The sequence below is a fragment of the Arvicanthis niloticus genome, chromosome 23 (assembly GCF_011762505.2).
Source record: "Arvicanthis niloticus isolate mArvNil1 chromosome 23, mArvNil1.pat.X, whole genome shotgun sequence".
Taxonomy (NCBI): Eukaryota; Metazoa; Chordata; class Mammalia; order Rodentia; family Muridae; genus Arvicanthis; species Arvicanthis niloticus.
In genome coordinates, this window is record NC_133430.1 from 3,496,880 (window position 1) to 3,517,914 (window position 21,035).

The window sequence follows — 21,035 nt, forward strand, 5'->3', positions numbered from 1 at the left end:
AGAAAGAAAGGTGAGGCTCGCAGGCCCAAGCCAGCCGAGCCCCTGGGAACACTGCTAATCGAAGAAGGAAATGAAGCTTCTAGACTTTCCTTTTTTACAATACACTTTTGGCTTATAATTGACACGTAACAATTATACACACTTGTAGGGCACACTGTGACACTTCAGTGTACACACACAGTGCTAATCTCCACAGTAGGATGATTGGCATGTGTGTCACCTAAGACGTTTTGTCTTAGGTAGGGTCACTATTGCTGTGATGTTATCCAATGACCAAAAAAGCCACCTGGGGAGGAAGGGTTCATTTGGCTTACATTTCCACATTGTAATCCATCATCCAAAGACGTCAAGAGGACCTCAGGCAGGGCTGGAACCTGAGGCAGGAGCTGATGCAGAGGCCATGGAGGGTGCTGCTTACTGGCTTGCTCAGCCTGCTTTCTCGTAGAACCCAGGACCACCAACCCAGAGATGGCACCACCCACAATGGGCTGGGCCCTCCCCCATCAATCACTAATTAAGAAGATGCCCACAGCTGGATCTTATGGAGGTGTTTCCTCGCTGAGGTTCCTCCTCTCAGGTGACTCCACCTTGTGTCAAGTTGACAGAAGACTAGCCAAGACACCACTCTTTTTTTTTTTTTTTTTTTTTTTTAAAGTCATCCTGGGCTAAAGAACATTAGAGTGGATTCCTCCTGTACCCTATGTGGGTGTTTATTTATGGTAGTTAACCACCGTTCATTAATTACCACTTGTGTAACACTTACCTTCTAGTGGCTAGTCTCGAGTTTACTTTAAAAAGTTAACTCTTTGTCAGCTGTTTATGTTGCTTTTTTTTTTAAATTTAATTTGAGGAATCTTTTATTTTTATAAGTAAGTGCAAATTATGACATAGATAAGTCTATCCTTTGGTGCACAGAATTTTTTCTTTTTTCTTTTTCTTTCTTTCTTTTTTTTTTTTTTTTTTGTTCCAAGACAGGGTTTCTCTGTATAGCCTTGGCTGTCCTGGAACTCACTCTGTAGACCAGGCTGGCCTTGAACTCAGAAATCTGCCTGCCTCTGCCTCCCAAGTGCTGGGATTAAAGGCCTGCGCCACCAGTGCACAGAATTCTTAACAAGTCCTCTTTCTACTCCACATGATAGCTGTGATGTAATAGTTGTCTGGGTTTCTTGTGGGTCTATAAAGTAAAGGTCCTTTAGACTTGGCTTTTCAATCCCCATAGTTTATTTGGCAAGTGATCTTCTTTTAAAGCTGAGGGCCTCAGTCAGACATATTTTCTCTAGAAATACTCTCCTGGCAGAGATAAACAGGGAGGACTAGAGCTGAGGAGAAGCGAGGAAGGAAGGTACAGAGATGCTTCGGTGTCCCCAGATGGGGTGGCGGGAACAGAGTCAAGGCATGATACAGGAGGAGGTGAGTGAGTGAATCCCGGCTGGGCTCGGCCAAGTCAGGCTCGCTTGGGGGCTGCCTTGAAGGCTCCCAGATGGAGTTAGAGCTGGAATACCATCATAATGACGGCTGTGACTTATGTCATGAGTGACTCACTGAACTCTGGTGTTGGTGTTGGGATGAGGAGATGGCTAACTCATAGCCTTTCCTTGCATGGCTTCTTGTCTGGGGGCAAATGAGCAACACGTAAGAGACAGTGACAGGCCATGTTACTGCACGGAGACAGCAGCATCACAGACTAAGAATGTGGTGGGGAAACAAAGAAGGCAAATGCTGTTTGTTTTGCTCTGTGTCTGTATTAGTTTTCTGTCACTATAATAGAATATCCAAGAAATTCAGTATATCAGGAAAGGTTGACGCTGATTCACAGAATTGGAACCTTCAGCCCTGACTGGCTGGCCCTGCTGTAGAGACAGCACATTGCACAGGCGTGCACAGTGGAGCAAAGCTACTCACACCCCTTTCAGGGGTGAGAGAGGGGAGGGAGGACTAGGGAGCCGAGGGCCATAGTGCCCTCAGCCTTTCACATGGCTGCACTTCCTGCAGGCCCACAGCACCTCCTAGCAGTGGCACCCTGGAGACCAAGTCTTAACACAGGGCCATCCAGACCCTCATCCCAAGGAATTTGCATGGATTTTAAGTCAGATAGAAGACATCTAGGCTTCTTGCTTTGTAATGCTTGGTGTTGGTGTGAATGAGGATAATTCTTCTTCTGGATCAAGGATTTTAGGAGACAGAGATGTGCTGACTGTGATTTTCTCTATTCTTTCATTGTAATATACATAGATAGCACCATGTCTCTGTAATACACACAGACAGCACCATATCGATCTAATACACAATCTAATACACAGTGACAGCACATGTCACTGTAATACACACAGACAGCACACTTCACTGTAATACACACAGACAGCACACATCACTGTATTACACACAGACAGTACACGTCACTGTAATACACACAGACAGCACACGTCACTGTATTACACGCAGACAGCACACGTCACTGTAATACACACAGACAGTACACGTCACTGTAATACACACAGACAGCACACGTCACTGTATTACACACAGACAGCACACGTCACTGTATTACACACAGACAGCACACGTCACTGTAATACACACAGATAGCACACGTCACTGTAACACACACAGACAGCACATGTCACTGTATTACACACAGACAGCACACGTCACTGTAATACACACAGACAGCACACGTCACTGTAATACACAGACAGCACACATCACTGTATTACACGCAGACAGCACACGTCACTGTATTACACACAGACAGCACACGTCACTGTAATACACACAGATAGCACACGTCACTGTATTACACACAGACAGCACACGTCACTGTATTACACACAGACAGCACGTCACTGTATTACACACAGACAGCACACGTCACTGTAATACACACAGATAGCACACGTCACTGTAACACACACAGACAGCACATGTCACTGTATTACACACAGACAGCACACGTCACTGTAATACACACAGACAGCACACGTCACTGTAATACACAGACAGCACACATCACTGTATTACACGCAGACAGCACACGTCACTGTATTACACACAGACAGCACACGTCACTGTAATACACACAGATAGCACACGTCACTGTATTACACACAGACAGCACACGTCACTGTATTACACACAGACAGCACGTCACTGTAATACACACAGACAGCACATGTCACTGTATTACACACAGACAGCACACGTCACTGTATTACACACAGACGGCACACGTCACTGTATTACACGCAGACGGCACACGTCACTGTATTACACGCAGACGGCACACGTCACTGTATTACACACAGACAGCACACGTCACTGTAATACACACAGATAGCACACGTCACTGTATTACACACAGACAGCACACGTCACTGTATTACACACAGACAGCACGTCACTGTAATACACACAGACAGCACATGTCACTGTATTACACACAGACAGCACACGTCACTGTATTACACACAGACGGCACACGTCACTGTATTACACGCAGACGGCACACGTCACTGTATTACACGCAGACAGCACACGTCACTGTATTACACACAGACAGCACACGTCACTGTATTACACACAGACAGCACACGTCACTGTAATACACACAGACAGCACATGTCACTGTAACACACAGACAGCACACGTCACTGTATTACACACAGACAGCACACATCACTGTATTACACGCAGACAGCACACGTCACTGTATTACACACAGACAGCACACGTCACTGTAATACACACAGACAGCACATGTCACTGTAATACACAGACAGCACACGTCACTGTATTACACACAGACAGCACACGTCACTGTATTACACACAGACAGCACACGTCACTGTATTACACACAGACAGCACGTCACTGTAATACACACAGACAGCACACGTCACTGTATTACACACAGACAGCACACGTCACTGTATTACACACAGACAGCACACGTCACTGTATTACACGCAGACGGCACACGTCACTGTATTACACGCAGACGGCACACGTCACTGTATTACACGCAGACGGCACACGTCACTGTATTACACGCAGACGGCACACGTCACTGTAACACACAGCACACGTCACTGTATTACACACAGACAGCACACGTCACTGTAACACACAGACAGCACTGTGTATTGCGATCCCTTAGCTCACATAGATTTCTCTGTTGGGTTCAAAGCTGCAATATGGAGACAGTAAGGAGAATCCCCTCAACTACTGGCTGTACAAGGAGGAAGGAGAAAAGAAGCATAGGAAGGTGAAAGATACGGATCGGGAGAAGAAGCACCGAGAGAAAAGCAGCACCAGGGAGAAAAGAGAAAGACACTCTAAGGAGAAGGGGAGCTCGCTCTCTGACAGGGAAGTGGAGGACAGACAGAGAGAGAAGCGGCACAAGGAAGGACTGCATTATGATGAGGAGAGGCGCCGAAGTCACTCGGATAAAAAGGAGAGATCTTCAAAAGAAGAGCACAGGAGAAGGGAATCGAAGGTAAGGGTCCACACCGTTGTCTGTCCGCTCATCCCGAGGTCAACAGGCAGCGAGGGTGTGGTTCAGTGTAGCCGAATGATGTCCGACTTACTGTCTAACATCCTGAGAGCTTTTGTTACTATAACAAAGCATCAGACGTAAGCTAAGAGTGGAAAGATTTATTTGGCTCATATTCTCAGAGATTTCAGTTTATATGTCAGGGAGAGCACAGGCCTGTGCTACAGGCCTCTGAGGTCCCTAGCATATGTGATCTCAACACTTTGGACACATCGTCATGACAGTCAGGGATGTGCTTTATAAATATTGTAAATACTTCTCAGTCCAGTGAAGTTGACGTTAACCATCACAACGGGTGTGACATATGAAAAGGTGACTTAAGTCAATACTTCGTAATTAGTAGAGGGAGAGTAGTAATCGTAGACATGTGGTACATGTAGGACCCCTCCCCTCTTGGAGATGAGGTCTCACTGCTGTGCAGGCTGGTCTACAGCTTTGCCTTCCAGTGATCCTCCTGCCTCTGTCTTCCAATCAGCCTAGATTGCTGGTGTTTGCTATCACACCCAGCTGTTAGTATATATTTGACAGAAAATTGAAAATCTTTTATTAAAATTTGAAATTTAACATTAAAAAGGAACATGTTACTTTTAAAGGAGAAATTAAGTGATCCAGTTACGAAGCAGTTTGAATCAAAATTGGTGAATAGGTTTACAAAAAAAAAAAAAAAAAAAAAGAACGTAATTGTACTGATTGCCAAGGTTCTGCATTCTTCCTGTGTGTATTGACTTCATCAGTCCAGTTGCTTAATGTTTGCAGAGAGTAACTCTTGTTCTCACCCATGCACTGTGAACTGCTGCTTTTATAGAACCTGGAACATTGTCCTGTGTCTGCTCACATAATGAATATCTCTCAAACATTTATTATTATTTATGGTGAAAGCTTCAAGCCTTTTTAGCTTTTTGTAAAGTATAATGTGTTCTTGTAAGAGCATCTCTTCAAATAATCCTAAACTGTTATGTTTTATAAATAATTTTAAATCAGCATCACATGAACCCTAGAAAACATGTATTTCCAATGTTTTTGCAATATTTAAGTTTGATTGACCTTTTCATTTGTTTGTTTGTTTGTTTTGTTTCATGTTCAACTTTTGCTTCTAGGAACCTGAGAAGGAAGACGACGATGTAGAGGCTGTTGGGGTTGATGAATATACGCCCAATTTAGAAGAGGATTTTGTGGTATGTGTAAAATTTAAATTTTTCTCAGCTAAACAATTTGGTCTTAAAAATTAGTGTATGTGTAGTAATTACTTTTTCTCTTGTCCACATCTGGTAAGACTTGATGTAGATCGGTTGTTACCTGTGAAAAGCTTGCTCTATTCCCACCAGTGCTTAAAGAGTTCTATAGTTTAACCCCATTTTAAGTGCACTGTATTCCAACATTTATATGTGTATGTAACTATTGAGTACATATAACCCTTCACAATCTTTGCACAAAGTTTATACATTTATTTTTTTAGTAGGCATATCAATGCTTTTAACTCCTATGAACTAGATTGGTCTGCCCTCTAAGGCAGGTGGTATATTGCCTAAGGTGCAAAAGGAAAGCACAGGGCCAGCCCCTCAAGATAAAACATGGCAAGAGCAGAGTCCTGACTTAGTTGCTGGAGGGACAGAGCTTCAGTAGCCATCGTCAGCCCAGGTGACCTCATAATCAGGATACTTGGCTTTGATCTTCTCAGTTGAAACAGAGTGCTGGGCATGACCATAACCCACAGAGTAGCCATACACGTGTATCTTCCTGTCCTGGCTCTGACGGGCAGGCGATCCGCCCGCTGCCCAGGCACTCATAGCCATAGCCCTTCCTTTGCAGCTCGCCCGACTCTGTCATAGATGTCCTCGTGGTACTCAGCCCACCCATTTGTAGCCACGCACGATTTCCTTGCACTCCCTCACCGGATCTCCGGAAGGCTCTGCTAAGTGGACTTGAATCAGCATGTACTTGAAGACGCTATCTGAATCAATGTCCACACCAGGAATCTGACCGAGATCTGCCGCCATGTTCCCCAAAGCGCTCCACAAAGTTTATACATTATTAATACTTATTAGTACACATAGTTCTGTATCCTGTGGCTCATTTTCAGAAAAACAAAGGCAGCAATATGTTATATAAACTTACAATCCAGCAACATTACAGTGAGTGAAGTATAACATCTCCCTTAGCTGTAAGAGTTTTGCTTATTTTAGATTGTAAATAGTAATGCTTTGTCGTGCATGGTGTCAGCTCACTTGCCTTAGGCTGCCACAATCCTTCCTATTGTTTGCAGGATTATGAAGATGACTTTGAGGTTTGTGATGGAGATGATGACAGCAATAATGAGCACGAGACCAAAGAAAAGGCCGAAGAGCTTCCTCCAGCCCAGAAAAGGGAAATACAGGAAATTCAAAAGGCGATCAGTGCAGAGAACGAAAGGGTTGGCGAGTTGTCTTTGAAAATGTTTCAGAAGCAGAGTCGGACGGAGTACACGAAGGAGCCCAGGGCAGGTATGCACAGGGACCCTTGTAATGGGAAACATGTTCTGTGACCTCTGGTAATGGTGGCTATGAACTGACACGAGCTGGCCCCACGGACAACCATGCATAGTATCCTGCACTGCCAACAGCCTCTTGTGCAGCCTGTAGACATGTGTTCTCGTTCCCTTTGGTAATGTCCTCCTTGAATTCCCACCAAGTGACAGTGTTAAGTTCATAAAGGAAATTCCTTGGGAAAAGGTTTAATAGTCAGTCTGCTTCCCGTCATACTGTGAGTGCCATCTCAGGCCCACTGGCCACCTCACAGGGCTGCCCTCTGTTTTGTAGTATCCTTGGGCTTCTGTGGAGCTAGCAAGGCCTATCACCTGCCCCATGGAGCAAGTCTGCTAACACATAGCCCAAACCTCCTGCCAGGAAGATCTTGTATGAATTCCACAATGAATAAAGTTAATAGCAATTAGTTATTAGTGTAGTGTAATAATGCAGCTGGAAGTCTGGGAGAGTGATCAGCAATCCCATTGTGTGCCTGCTGCAGAGGGAGCTAACTGTTGGGCAGTCTGGATGGTTGCTGTTCTATAAGTTGATAGCTAGAAGTACTCCTTTGAGACCTGGGCTTAATGGGCCTGGCAAAAGGAAGGACCCAGTCTTCTTACTGTGTGGATTAGTACTGTACCACAGTGCCCTGGCAGTGGTTTTGTGGACTCAGAGTGGCGTGGCAGCGTACTTACTTAGGTCTGTATAATATATCCATGAACAACCTTTTCATTTCCTACATTTACGCTTGGCATGATCTCTTCCTTTGCCTACTTGGTAAATGAATCAGTCACTCACAGGCACACTGCTCCTAGAAAATAGAACTGTGATTTTGGCTCCTCAGCATTCAGCTATTACAAGGGGACAGAAGAGAAGGACTGTGTACGGAGACCAAGCCATGTTGTGTACTGTAGACAGCAGCAGCTCAGAAGTTGTTGCAGGGAGTCTTGGATCTCCCCTTCTAGCACGGGCTGGCTGTGTGGCCTCGAGGGCTATTCTAGTTTCCTTTCTGTCACTCTGATAAAATAGTGAGATTGTCAGCGCCTTAGGGGAGGGGATATGCTATTTGCTGTCCATTTCCAGGTCACAGTCTGTCACAGAGCACACAAGTCAAGGCAGGAGCAGCAGGAGCTTGGAGCAGAAACCCTGGCAGAAGGTTGCTTGCCAGCCTGCTGTCTGACTCACCAGCAGGCTCATGCTTAGCTAGCCTCCTTAGGTAGCCCAGGACAACTAGCTTGGGAATGGTGCTGTCTATGATGGGCCGAGCTCTTCTGTATCAGTTAAGATAGTCAAGCCAAGCCTTCACAGACATGTCCACAGGCAAACCTGATACACACAGTTACTCAATCATGACTTTTTAAAGGTGATGTTCTAGGCTGAGTCAAGTTGACAGTAAACGCTAACTAGTATAGACAGTTACTTAACCTTTCTGCTTTTGTGCTTCTGTAAGGGTAAGACCTCCCTAGAATGCTAATTATAGAAGCTAATCCATATAACGAGCTCACAAGCGTGAGTGTTAGGCCGTGTTGGCCATGACTGCTGTTTAATCACCACCTTTGTGGCAGACTGTATCCTGCTTGGCTAACCACAGTTGTCACAGAATACTCTGCTGCATACTGGAGTTTATTTGATGATAAGCTGGTCATCTTACCTTTTTTTGTGACTATAGGAAACTGATAAATACCTTTTGCAGTGCGTCAAAGTCAACCTTAGTGCCTGGAGTTTTTACAACTCTAAAAGGCCTATCTCCATCTGTTGGTGAGTTAGTGCCAAGTAATGGCCACTTCCAGAGGTGTCAGCTGTGCCCCAGTATTTATATCTGTGGCTGTAAAGACAGAGATGGGATTCCTCATTTTAAAATCCGGGACAGTAATTCTCTCAAGGTCTGTTTAGAGCTTTGTAGTTGGCATACTGATGTATGTCCATGGCATGCAGTCTTAATAGTGCCAAAACTTGAACTTTGGTCTGGACCAGATACATGCCGTCCTCCAAAATCACATTCTCTACATCACTGGCCTTCTGCTTTGAGGGTCAGGGCAATTATGTGCACAGGCCTCTGAAGGTTTATGAAACCACAAGATGGCAGGTCTATGTCTTATACTCTTGTTCAACTCAAACACATGTCCAAGAGGATTGATGAGACGGATTAATACACAACTAAAATAAACGTATTGATAAGTAAAAACAGGAAACTTACCGGAACGCTTAGAGGAAAGTAGTAGATTGAGGGTGATTGTTTCCACAAGAAAGATAACTTAAGATGTTTTTCTCCCAGCCCAATAATAAGGCCATCGTGTTTTTGGAAATCTTGGTGTCCTGATGAAATACATACCTACACTTTGGTTTGTTTGTCCCTGTTTACAGTTTAACTGGGTCATCTAATCTTCATTTATATTCATTTCTGCTTTTAAACTATTTGTATTTATGCACTACTTTTCTTATTCTAGTGTATCACTCCTGTCATCTGTGGTCACACACCACCTACCCCATTTCCCCCAAAACAGTGGACTCCTGTAAGTGTAGGTAGTTCCCAGCCCAGTAGGTAAACTATATTTTCTCTTCTCTGTACATCCTTATGATGAAGTTTCGCTTGTAAATTAGGCACAGGGAGAAAGTAATGAAGAACAATCACAGCAGTCTGCTGTTCCCAAAGCTAGCTGGTTATCAAATAAAATATTTGGAGGTCCTCTGATTACTCATCTTGTATTGATGGGAGATGATGGAGTGGTGATTTAAATTGAGAAGAGTGACATGGGCACTGGGATACAGCTAGATGACTTCTACGTCTTCGTAGCTTTGTGAAGGTAGCTTCTACCTGGCATCTTTCAGAATAGCTGGATTTCACTGCAATTAAAGAATCCTTTAGGGGTTGCCCCTTCCTCTGTAGTGAACTTCTTTCCCTGCAGGTGTGTGTGTGGGGGGCTGCTTAAGTCTGCACTGCCTAGGTGCTATCTAAACAGTTTATTTTTATTTTATGTACGTGAGTATCCTGCATATATACATATACACCATTTGTGTACCTGGTACTTTCAGAGGTCAGAAGAAACTGTCAGATTCCTTGGAGTTAAGGGCAGCTTTGAGCTACCACATCCGTGCTGGGCGGCAGAAGCTGGAGCACTGCATGATCTCTAGTCCCCTAAGTGCTTTCTGATGTGACACTGTGCAATCAGTTTGAGCATATTTTCTGTTCTTGTCTCCCAACACAAGTATAGTGGCTTCTCTTCTTTTTCTTTCTTTCTTTTCTTTTCTTTTCTTTTGTGTGTGTGTGTGTGTGTGTGTGTGTGTGTGTGTGTAAACACAGAGTGTTTTATTCTGCAGAAGTCTAACATGCTGGAGTTTTCAATTACCAAGATAGACAACCAAGTGAACTTGCAGGCCTGATTTAAAGCACGTTAGGGAATTCCAGGGTAGGTGAACTCTTTGTTAATCTTCTGGGTTCATCTCTATGGACATTTCATTAGTAGGATGTGGGGCTGAAAACTTGCTGGGGAGATCTAGAGACTGTTACTGAGGAAGTAGCTGAGGAAGTCTAGAAACTGCTGCTGACCCTTTGTCCTTGCCTCAGGCCAGGTGGAGGGGCAGCTTATGGGGCATGGACTTGCCTGGAATTGCCTAGTTCTTAGAAACAGATATTTAGGTCTAGTCTCCTTAACTGCCAATTTGAAGCCTGTCATGGAGTCAGCTTAGCCTTCTCACTTTTTTTTTTTTTTTTAAGGTAAGGAGATGTGAAAATCTTTATTGGATATTTTATTTACATTTCAGATGCCATCCCCTTTCCCTATTTCCCCTCCCTAGAAAACCCCTATCCCATCCCCTCTTCTCCTTTTTGCTTTTATACTATTTTTTTTCAATGTTAATCAAAGGCTTTATAAGTTTGGTAATGCTCAACAACAAGATGCCCATACAATCAGAAGTGTAACCCAATACCCAACCTAGATATACCAACTACCTTTGACTGGCAGAGACATGCAAACATCTGCCTCCATGTTCCCCCACCTCTCTCTCTCTTGTCACCTAGCTCCTCCTCTCCCTCTCCTCCTCCTCTCCTTATTCCTCCTCTTCCTCTCCTTACTCCTCCCATCTTAGCTCCTCCTACATATCACCCTTTCTGTTAAAATAAAACTTTTCTCTTAAAATTCAATTATAGCATAACTATACCAATTTGGGTCAGTAAGGTACAAGATAGACCTAATACCCAGTCCATCATTTTGTTGACAAACCAGAACCTCTGTCATCTCTCCTAACTAAAAGACTTAATTCTGAACCTAGCTTTTTTTTTTTTCCCCCTTGGCTTTAGAATGAATGTCAGCTGAAAACCATCCTCTCAAATCTTTTCTCTCAAAGTAAATAGCCAGGATTGGCTATGAGACTATAAGTCTTCAACCCCATCAGAAATCCAGAATGACTAAGTTAACTGAAATTATGGGAAGCACAAAGCATTGCTTCTAAAACTTAGCCTAAGTATAGAGACCGCTGGACACCTGGACAGTCCCTATATTACAAAACATTGGAGCATCTGATCTTCAGCCTTCTGGCCAAGGATCATCTGACAGACCTAGTGATGCAGAATTATTAAGGACTGATTACTCTGTCTTGGCAGATATAATCAGTCGACTATTCTGCAAATGTGTCCTTTTCTGGACAGTAATTTGTCTGTAGATGAAAAGAGGCAATTCTTGCCCAGTGGCTGTCTCACCACAACTGGATTAACTCCAAAGATGCTCAATTTCTTCTTAGAATCCACGACAGAAAGCTGTCAGGAGCAGACAGGTCTCTAATCAAAATGAACATTAATATAGAAATATTTATAACGTGGCTTCTCCTCTTAATTAGGCTCCCATCATGCACCAGTGTGGGATCCCATCATGCACTGGTGTGGGAACTTTTGCAGGTTAAGATGCTGTAGCAAATGGAGCATGAATTTCTTGTTTTTACCATTGATCTTATCAGCCTCAGGATTTTTTCTTTCCTTAAATTGAGATCATTCACCTTTTTATTTCTAGGACACACACACACACACACACACACACACACACACACGCACGCACGTGTGTGCACACTCCTTTAAATTTATTTATTTATTTGTGTATTTGTGTGTTTTTCTGTGCACATGTGTGAGAGTATGTGCTTGTAATGGTGTTCATGTTGCGGTCAAAGGACAACTTTCTGGAGCTGGTTCTTTCTTCCCATCTGTGGGTTCTAGGGATCAGCTCAGGCTGTCAGGTTGTAGGCGAGTTCCTTTATTTGCTCTGCCGTCTGGTGGTCCTAGAGCAGGTACTAACGGTTCCTCTTCGGTACATCCATATTGTTTTCCTGTCCTCTTAGGGCTAACTAAGGATTCCTTGAGTATTAACAGTGTGACACCAAGAAAGCTGGTATGACAGCTGTGTCTGTAGAGACAAGTGACTGAATTGGCGGCAGGGAGCACATAGCGCCCGCCTACACCAAACTATGGGATGGCTCATGTTCTAGACAAAACGTTGTGAGATTTCATCAAGCTACTCAGAACAGCCTGCAGTTCAATTCTCACTAACTGTTGACTTTGGAATTACTCATTAATAACTTTCAGGCCACAGAGTCTTTAGGTAAATGGACTCTTAGAACACGAAACATGAGGGTTTGCTTTCTTTTTTTCCCATAGTAGGATAATGATAGGAAACTATATTCTGTGCATAAATTCATGAATATTTCTAAAATCCTTACTGGTGTGATTTATCAATTTTAATAAAGATTGTCGAGTGTGGGGGCTGGAGACATGGCTCAGCTGTTAGGAGCACTGACTGCTCTCACTGACTGCTCTTCCAGAGGTCCTGAGTACAATTCCCAGCAACTGCATGGTGGCTCACAACCATCTGTAATGAGATCTGGTGCCCTCTTCTGGCCTGCAGTCATAAATGCAGGCAGAATGCTGTATACATAATAAATAAATAAATCTTTAAAAAAATTGTTGCCTGTGATTGATATGTATGACTGTAATTGTGTGTGTGGGGTTTCCTTGAACTATTTCATTGTCACAAAATGGCTTTTTTTCTTATGCAGATGCAAATGATTCTACTTCTAGAACACCTGTTTGTGGAATTTTTGTGGATTTTGCAACAGCCTCACATCGTCAGAAAAGTAGGAGTCAGGCCCTTAAGCAAAAGTAGGTATATGAAGAATTTTCCACAGGTGTGTGCGTGTGCGTGTGCGTGTGCGCGTGCGCTCGTTTATGGATGAGACTCAGGGCCTTGTGTAATCTAGGTAAGTGTTCTCCCATTGAGCTAATCTTAGTTGTAGCTTTGTGTGAGTGCATTTAATTAATGTACTCTTTGTCAACATAATCTTAAAACTAGAGTTTCCTATTTTCATTGTTTATTGTTTAGGGATTGAACTCAATATTTTGAGTATTAGGCAAGTACTCTCCTGCTGAACTGTGTTCCTATCCTGGCCAGTTCTTTTACTATTACTACAATTCTTTGTATTCATTGGTTAGTCTGATTAGTTTGCATCCTTTTGCATACTAGGTGCTTGGTAGCTACTGACTGCAGTGCACTTACAGCTGACTACTATGGACTTAGCCCTGGAGCCCACAGTCTATTTTGATTGCAGCAGAATCACAACCCATACATTTAGATGTCTGGTGGCCAGAATCTCGCTAGCACGTTGAGTCTGCTTCTGTTGCATTGTCGCTCTGTGGTACTGATCTCTTAAAATATAGGTTTTAAGAAGCTTCCATGACTCAACAATTCTTGTATTATGTACACCTGCAAACCTATCATTATGTAAATGATAACCAAGTTTTGCCACCTGCTCAAACATTAATTAGACTCCTTTGGTCTGCCACCTGCTCAAACATTAATTAGACTCCTTCGAACTCCTTTCAGCTATGGTTTTAGCCATGATCCTGGCCTGAGTGCCCGATGGCTGAGTGTGGGGAAGTGCTAATGCAGGCAGCCCTCTGGGGTGGAGAGCCCTGGAGTACACACCTCATAGCATTCTTTCAAATGGGTTAAAATGGATTCTGCAGTAGCTGGGGACCATAACTTTCAAATTTGTCCTCCCACAAAGTCTATGATAGTTTGATCAGGGATACTGAACCATAGTAGCTGAAGCCACATAGAAATGTTAAAAGCAGGGTGAGAGAGGCGAGGAAGAAGAAAGCTTTTTGTTTTGCTTTCTTTCCTTAGTCTTCCCTCAGATAGGCTGAGAATGACTAGGGATTCAATAGAAAAAAAGTTCAGATGTTAGTACAGAAATGAAGTATATTTTGTTAATAAGTCAGAAGCATGTATTCACACACAAAGATCAATACGTCCCTTATGGAATAGATAAAATGCTAAAACAACTGCAGTGTCCCAGTGTTCATTGGGAGTATTAGCTTCACATCTTGCCTATAACAACTTGACCGGACCTTTGCAGAGGCAGCTACCCAATGACAGACACTGTTGAGCAACATACAATTATCAGAGCAACATTCTTTTTTGACTTGTGAGTTCCAAAGGACTTGGACCATTTTCTATGATGAACAGTTTGTATTGAAGAAACAAAAACCAAAAAACAAAAACTCTTCAGCTAAAACAACTAGAAAAGCTAAAGCAGCAGTCGTAACCACAGATCCTGAGTAGGCTGTGCAAACGTTAGAAAGAGCTTGAACCACCAGAACCCAGAGGCTCAAGCTCCACAAGGGAAGTGTAATGTGCCAGTCCGTGTTGCTGCTATGCTGCAATTCCAGGGACTGTATGGGTTTGTTTTTCAAGGTGGCCAAGTCAGGGAGAAAGCAAGAGTAGGGAACTGGGACATTCATCTACAGCTGGGGAGATGGAAAATGCAGTCTAGGACTTTGAAGTAGAAGAATCCTTGTTAAGCACCCCAGACGCTGGTTGAAGTTCCTAAGGCCTATATGCTAGGAAGGAAGGCAAGGTTGAAATAGAGCTGACATCACAGAACAGGACACCGGGCCTCTGATCATCCCAGTAGGACTGGGAGTGTGGCCTATTTAGATTCTGACTGCCGGGAAGAGACTAAAAGGAGAACATTCAAAATTCCTACAAAATTTTCAATAAAATGTCTAATGCACAGTAAATCACTAGACATATCAGGAATTGGGGTCATATAACTCAAGCCACGAGTGAAACACGTCCATGCATGATCCTGAGAGCAAATCATTGGTTCTGAATGTTAGAAATAAGATCCTGTGATTAATGTGTATATAAGCTAATTAACAAGCAGTGAATTTGATCAGAACATTGAAATCAGTGAGACAATCAAAAGAAATTTGAGGAACCCTATTCCAAAAATATAATAATTGAAATTAAAATTGAATTGAGTTAGTTCACTAACAAATAAATTATCAGAGGTGGCAGGATCGGTGAGTTGGAGAGAGGACAGTGTTTGAAGTGAAGATAAGGATGTGGGGACAGATTTGAAAGTGACCTCAAAGTCATGACACAGAGTGAGGACCCTCTGCTTTGCTTTGTATAGTGGGATTGAAGATCCCCAAACTCGGGAGACCCTTACTCAAGTTTCAGAAATTACAGCCACCCAAAAATTGCAAGACACCAGCAGAGGTTTATTAGGGAGAGTTGGCTAGCCAAGGTCAATTTGGTTCACTCACGCAGGAGTTGAATTGACAAAGCCAGTCAGCCTGAGAAGGGTTTTTAAAGGTGGAAACCACAAACCAGGGGAGTGAGGAGGGGGTGAAGGGTTGCTAAGGAAATATAACAATAAAAATAGCGGAGAATTCCAGAGGAACGCAACCTAAGTGAATCAGGGTCATGTGGAAAACACTCTGTTTTCTCAAAATGTAGTCTTGCCCTGTCACTAGCTCAACTATTTCTCAGTCTCACCAAGATGGCTTGCATTTCTCTTTGTGATCAGGAATGTGTCTTCCTGCTTTGGGCCTTTCCCACCCACAGGTGGGTTCTTTTCCCTGAGGCTTGAGGAATGTTAATCTAGCAACTGTCCTCTGACTCAGGGATAATGTACTCTTCCTGGAATGTATGGGGCAGTGAGGGCCTGAAATCTTACATTCAGTTCCGCTTTCTGGAACCTGCATTCTTTTGCTCAGGTCTAGGGGTAAAGAAAAAAGCCTGTATATATTTTATAAAATGGTCTTTATAATTTTTCACTCTACAGGATCATAGACTCCTGGAAAGGGAGAGAAGGACCAGGGCAGATTTTCAGAAACTGATGACTGTAAACAATTTAAAGCCTTACAAGGTTCAAGAAGTATAAACATAGATAATAAAGAAGGACAAACAAAAGTACAATGAGAGAGCACCAGACAGCAGGGCTCTCAAAAACAGAGAGGTGGGGAGCCTGCAGTTTGAAAGTTGGAGCAGACAGCTAAGTGGGAGGGTTTCAAAGGAGAATATAGGCCACAGTGACAGAGTGCTCCAGGTGCTGAAAGCGAATAATATCCTTTAAAAATTCAAGTAAAAGATACACATTTTCAGACCTACAAAACTATGAGAATTCCTTGCTTACGGACCTATACTAAAACAAACAGGAAATTTTCAGGCAGAAGCAATTGATGCCAGATAAAAACATGGACCCCTAAAGGAGGAAATTGAAAAAAAAAGTAAGTTAATGAACCAATAGAAATCAGCACTGATTGATTAAACGCCTGTAGTGTCTTATGGAATTAGACATTACTTAGAATTAATTTCTTCTTCACTGCTTAGCCCAAGAATTGGAGAGGTAAATGGCACAATAAGTTATTGTAAGATCCTGACAAATAGATAAGAGAGTATATTTCAGTAGGGGAAGGGTAATGTTGAAGTATTTAGGGTACTCATTCAAAGGTAATGGGAAGGGAGTATTATAAGTGAATAGATAGGATAATTAACATACAGGATCAATCCAGTGTTAGGCAAGAAGAGAAAAACAAAAGAATAGAGGATGTAAAGAAAAATGAAAAACAGGAAGATGGTAGAGTAACCCGAAGTGTGTCAGTAATGTTGCTAAATGCTGGTAGACTTTAAAATGCTACTTAAGACACAGATTTTACAATTGGAAAAATAAGTTTATCTTAGGAAAGAAACTTTTTATGCCAGAGAGAGAAAGTAAATGGATGGGAAGTCATTTCAAGCAAACATTCACCAAAATAATACGTATGTCAGACAAAGATAAGAATGAGAAGGCTACGTCATAGTGATAAGAGGGCAAGCTTAACTGAGCCTGACACTTCTCACCTGTGTATCCAACAGGAGTGCGACATGGTTTGCAAGCATCAGAGATTGAGCTGAACCCAAAGCAGAAATACTGTCCACAGATACAGTAAAAGATTTTTAAACATAATCTTCTTAGACGAATGTATTTTGTTCTTATGTGTATTAGTGTATTACTCACATCCATATGTCTGTGCACCACATGCCTGCCTGGTGTCCATGGAAGTCAGAAGAGGGTGTGTGAGTTATGGACAGTTGTGAACTACCATGTTTGTACTGGAAATTGAATCTAGGTCCTCTGCAAGAAAAACAAATTTTCATAATCACTGAGCCATCTCTCCAGCCCACAGTCAGATTTTTTTAAAAACACACTTCTATTTTTGATGATAGAAATTTAGTGCAGACAAAAATACAGTACACTTTTATAACATTTAAACAGCCTTTATCAGTGAGCCAAAAGTGATGTAGACTACCTTTGACCATAATGGAGTTAAGCTCCAAATCAAGAAAAAGTCAATTAGAAAATTGCTGAAAGTTGGGAAATTAAACATTGTACTACTTGGTGAACCGTAAGAAAAAGAAGAAATTAGGAGAGAACTAACTTTTATAATCTCTCTCTCTCTTTCCTCTTTCTCCCCTTCTTTCCCTTCCTCCCCTCTCTCTCTCTAAAGATTTATTTGTTTATTTTATGTATATGAGTATTCTATCTTCATTATTCCTACATGCTAGGGTGTCAGATTCCAGTACAGATTGTGAGCCACCATGTGGTCACTGGGAATTGACCTTGGGTCCTCTGGAAGAACAGATAGTTCTCTAAACTGCTGAACTAACTCTCCAGCCTGAGAATTTAAATTTTCCATCTTGGGTGCTGCTGTCAGACTCAGGGCCCTGTGTATACTAGGCAAGCACAGTGAGCCACACCCAGACCCACATAATGCTGTTAATAGTGACAATGAAAGCCAGCATTTACAGACCTCCTTTTGTGGAATGTGCTGAATCTCCACCAGCAGCAGAAACACATTGGGAAAGAAAAAGGCTGAATCTCAGAGGTCCAAACAAACAGGCTGAATCTCAGAGGTCCAAACAAACAGGCTGAATCTCAGAGGTCCAAACAAACAGGCTGAATCTCAGAGGTCCAAACAAACAGGCTGAATCTCAGAGGTCCAAACAGGCACCAAGAACCTGGAAAGGGCAGAAATTAATTAGAAATCACAAAGGAATGAAATTAAAGGTAAGAAGAAAAATGTGTAAAATTGAAAACATTTTCAATAAATTCAACAAAGCCAAAATTATTCTTAGAGAATTTTCTTAAAATTTATAAACTCTATGGTAGGCTTTAATTAAGTACAATAAAGAAAACAAAGACTCAGGTGGTAAAAATGACAGAGAGAGCATTGCTGCAGATCTAACAAACATTAAATACGATTATGTGAATCATTGCCAGTAAAGATGTAGGTGAAATGAGTAAACCTTAGGAAGGTACAGCTCTTCGTAGTAGATGCAAATAGCAGGAGAAAATTTAGGCTGTTGTACATTTGTTAAGTTTGTTTAATATGTAAATTACTTTTTCCGTCAAGTTAAAGTACAGACATAGTTGGTTTGTACTCTTCTAAATATCTGAGGAAATATCTCTTGTTTTCACAGATTCCAGAGAATAGAAAAATAGGCCACATTTCCAACTTGTGAATGCTTTTTTCTTCTGAAGTTTAGCCAGACTTTGACTCAAAATTTTGTGACTATGAAAATGAAATGTTGAGAGAGACAGAGAGAGAGACAGAGAGAGAGACAGAGACAGAGAGAGACAGAGAGAGAGAACAAGAGAGAGAGAGAGAGAGAGAGAGAGAGAGAGAGAGAGAGAGAGAGAGAGAGAGAGTGCACGTGCGCATGTGTGTACAGAGTGGGGAGTGGGGACATAATTTATTAGGGGCTTTGTCTCACGACATTGCATGGGTCAAGAACTACCTCAAAAGGCTATCCAAAGTCTGAAAAAAATCAGAAAAATCCGTAGTATGGCTCAGTTTAGGTTTGAAAGCCTGATATCAAAGGAAATGGGTGGTGTAATTGTTAGACCAGACACAGTGTGAGAGCTGGGGGACTCTTGATCCTTAGATCTGGGGTCCAAATGCTTAAGAGTTTGGAGTTCTGATGCCCAAAGGCAGAAGAAGATGCTGAGTCCTGAATGGAAAGCAAGAGTCCAGACTTTGTATGCCTTCGTCCTAACCGAACCACCAGCCTGTTGGGTTACACTGCCTCACTGTGGGATAAAGACTGCAGTCATCTCAATAACTAAGATGTCAGTGCCCCAGACACCAACCATCCCAGACACTGGAGGGAGCCCAGACATCCCAGTCAAATGCTAACTTATTTGGATGTCTGTTTCAGCAGAGACGCAGACACGTGTTTCCTGACATGTCAAGGATTACAAGGCTTCATTAGCTACCTTAGTATCCCTAAATCTAGTCATCCCTTACACAGTGACACCCAAAACGAGTTACACCTAAGAATTAGGAACACAAGATTGGGTTGACATCACTTTATGTCATCTATCACCTTACCTGAACAGCAAATACATACAACAACAGCAACATAGCACGTAATGTAATAAGTCCTAGCAAATTAGAACTGAGTGGAATTTCACCAGTAAGAATTGTTGTTATAAAAATTCAACAAGTAGTTTCATATGTTCTGGTGAACTTTCCAGCTCTAAAGGTGGGTGTGGAATTCACCACACTTCAGTCTAATGAGATGAAAATGAATAAATAAAATTATATGTATTGGAAAAAATTATATTTTACTAGATATGTGATTATATAGATAGAATTTTAAAATCTATATCTAAAACTAGAATATATTAAGAGTGTGAATAATGAATGAATTTAGCAAAGGTATTGCATAAAAATTTATGACAGTCAGCTATATTTCTCTGTACTAGCCATTAAATTTTCACCTATTAATAGGCCCCAGGTAAACATGATTCCATTAGGCCTCCACAGAGAAATGTCGCATGTATTATTGAATCTTAGGAAACAAAAAAGTGCCTTTCTATTATGAATCCCATAAGGGTGTGTGTGAATTCATACCTTTCAGAAAGCTGATTCTGAAAATTACATAGGAATACTAAGACTCAAGAGTAATGAAGACATTGAAGGAGAGAAAAGAATTAGAGGCTTTCTAACCCAGATGCCAAAGTTAGTTATGAAACCCAGTTATCATGCTGTATTCTTAGCCCAGGAACTCAAGCTGACTAAGTACAGAGTGGGGCGCATCTGCCCTGCACACACTGACTGACACGCACTGTGCTATGGTGGTTGTGCAGTAGGGAAAGGATGATTTTCTGTGGCTAATGCTGGAACAGCTAGAAAAATGCATGGAAACAGGAAGCTGAGCCCTGTCTTGAGCCCCCTACACAGGGAGAAGGTATGGACAGCCAGGGGGTGTGGAATGTTCTTCTGTGGCAGGAAATCTTGAGGCAGGATGGAAGAAGTAAGGAGAAAGTTGCAGGATGGTGGCCCGAAAATCGAATGATGTAAAAGTGACAGCGGTCCTGAGGCCTCTGAGTGGGTGGAGGATGGGAGAGGAGTCACATGAGAGCAAATGACTTGTTAGTACTGGGATTCTGGGGGATCATTCACCCATCCATATGGATTGACACCGGCCATGTGGGAGTACAGGTAAGTGGAAGAAATAGCACTTTCCTTGCTCAGCTTGTGTTAGGCTGGGGGGAGGTGGCAGGATACGCACATTGGATCCAGACTGAAACCAATAGTTGGGAAAGAAGGCTGTGAGGCAGGAGGATACCTAGAGTCTGGGGTTACTGGTGTCTGTCAGCAGCTTGTT

At 42.4% G+C, this 21,035-nt stretch overlaps 1 protein-coding gene and 1 pseudogene across 8 annotated transcripts in view; one reads left to right on the plus strand and one right to left on the minus strand.

Annotated features, from left to right (window-relative positions):
- Positions 1 to 21,035, plus strand: part of Dync2i1 (dynein 2 intermediate chain 1) — a 66,292-nt gene that overhangs the window by 20,316 nt on the left and 24,941 nt on the right. For all 8 annotated transcript variants that reach the window (XR_013106541.1, XM_076920941.1, XM_076920942.1 and 5 more), the window contains 5 exons: positions 1 to 10; positions 4,184 to 4,492; positions 5,647 to 5,724; positions 6,813 to 7,029; positions 13,090 to 13,192. The exon at positions 1 to 10 is cut by the window's left edge and continues 82 nt beyond it. Coding sequence is in view for 7 of the 8 variants with exons in the window: in XM_076920941.1 (XP_076777056.1) it covers positions 1 to 10; positions 4,184 to 4,492; positions 5,647 to 5,724; positions 6,813 to 7,029; positions 13,090 to 13,192 (717 nt within the window). In the remaining variant the exon portion in view is untranslated. The remainder of the gene's footprint in view (positions 11 to 4,183; positions 4,493 to 5,646; positions 5,725 to 6,812; positions 7,030 to 13,089; positions 13,193 to 21,035) is intronic.
- Positions 6,162 to 6,551, minus strand: LOC143436687 (14 kDa phosphohistidine phosphatase pseudogene; annotated as a pseudogene).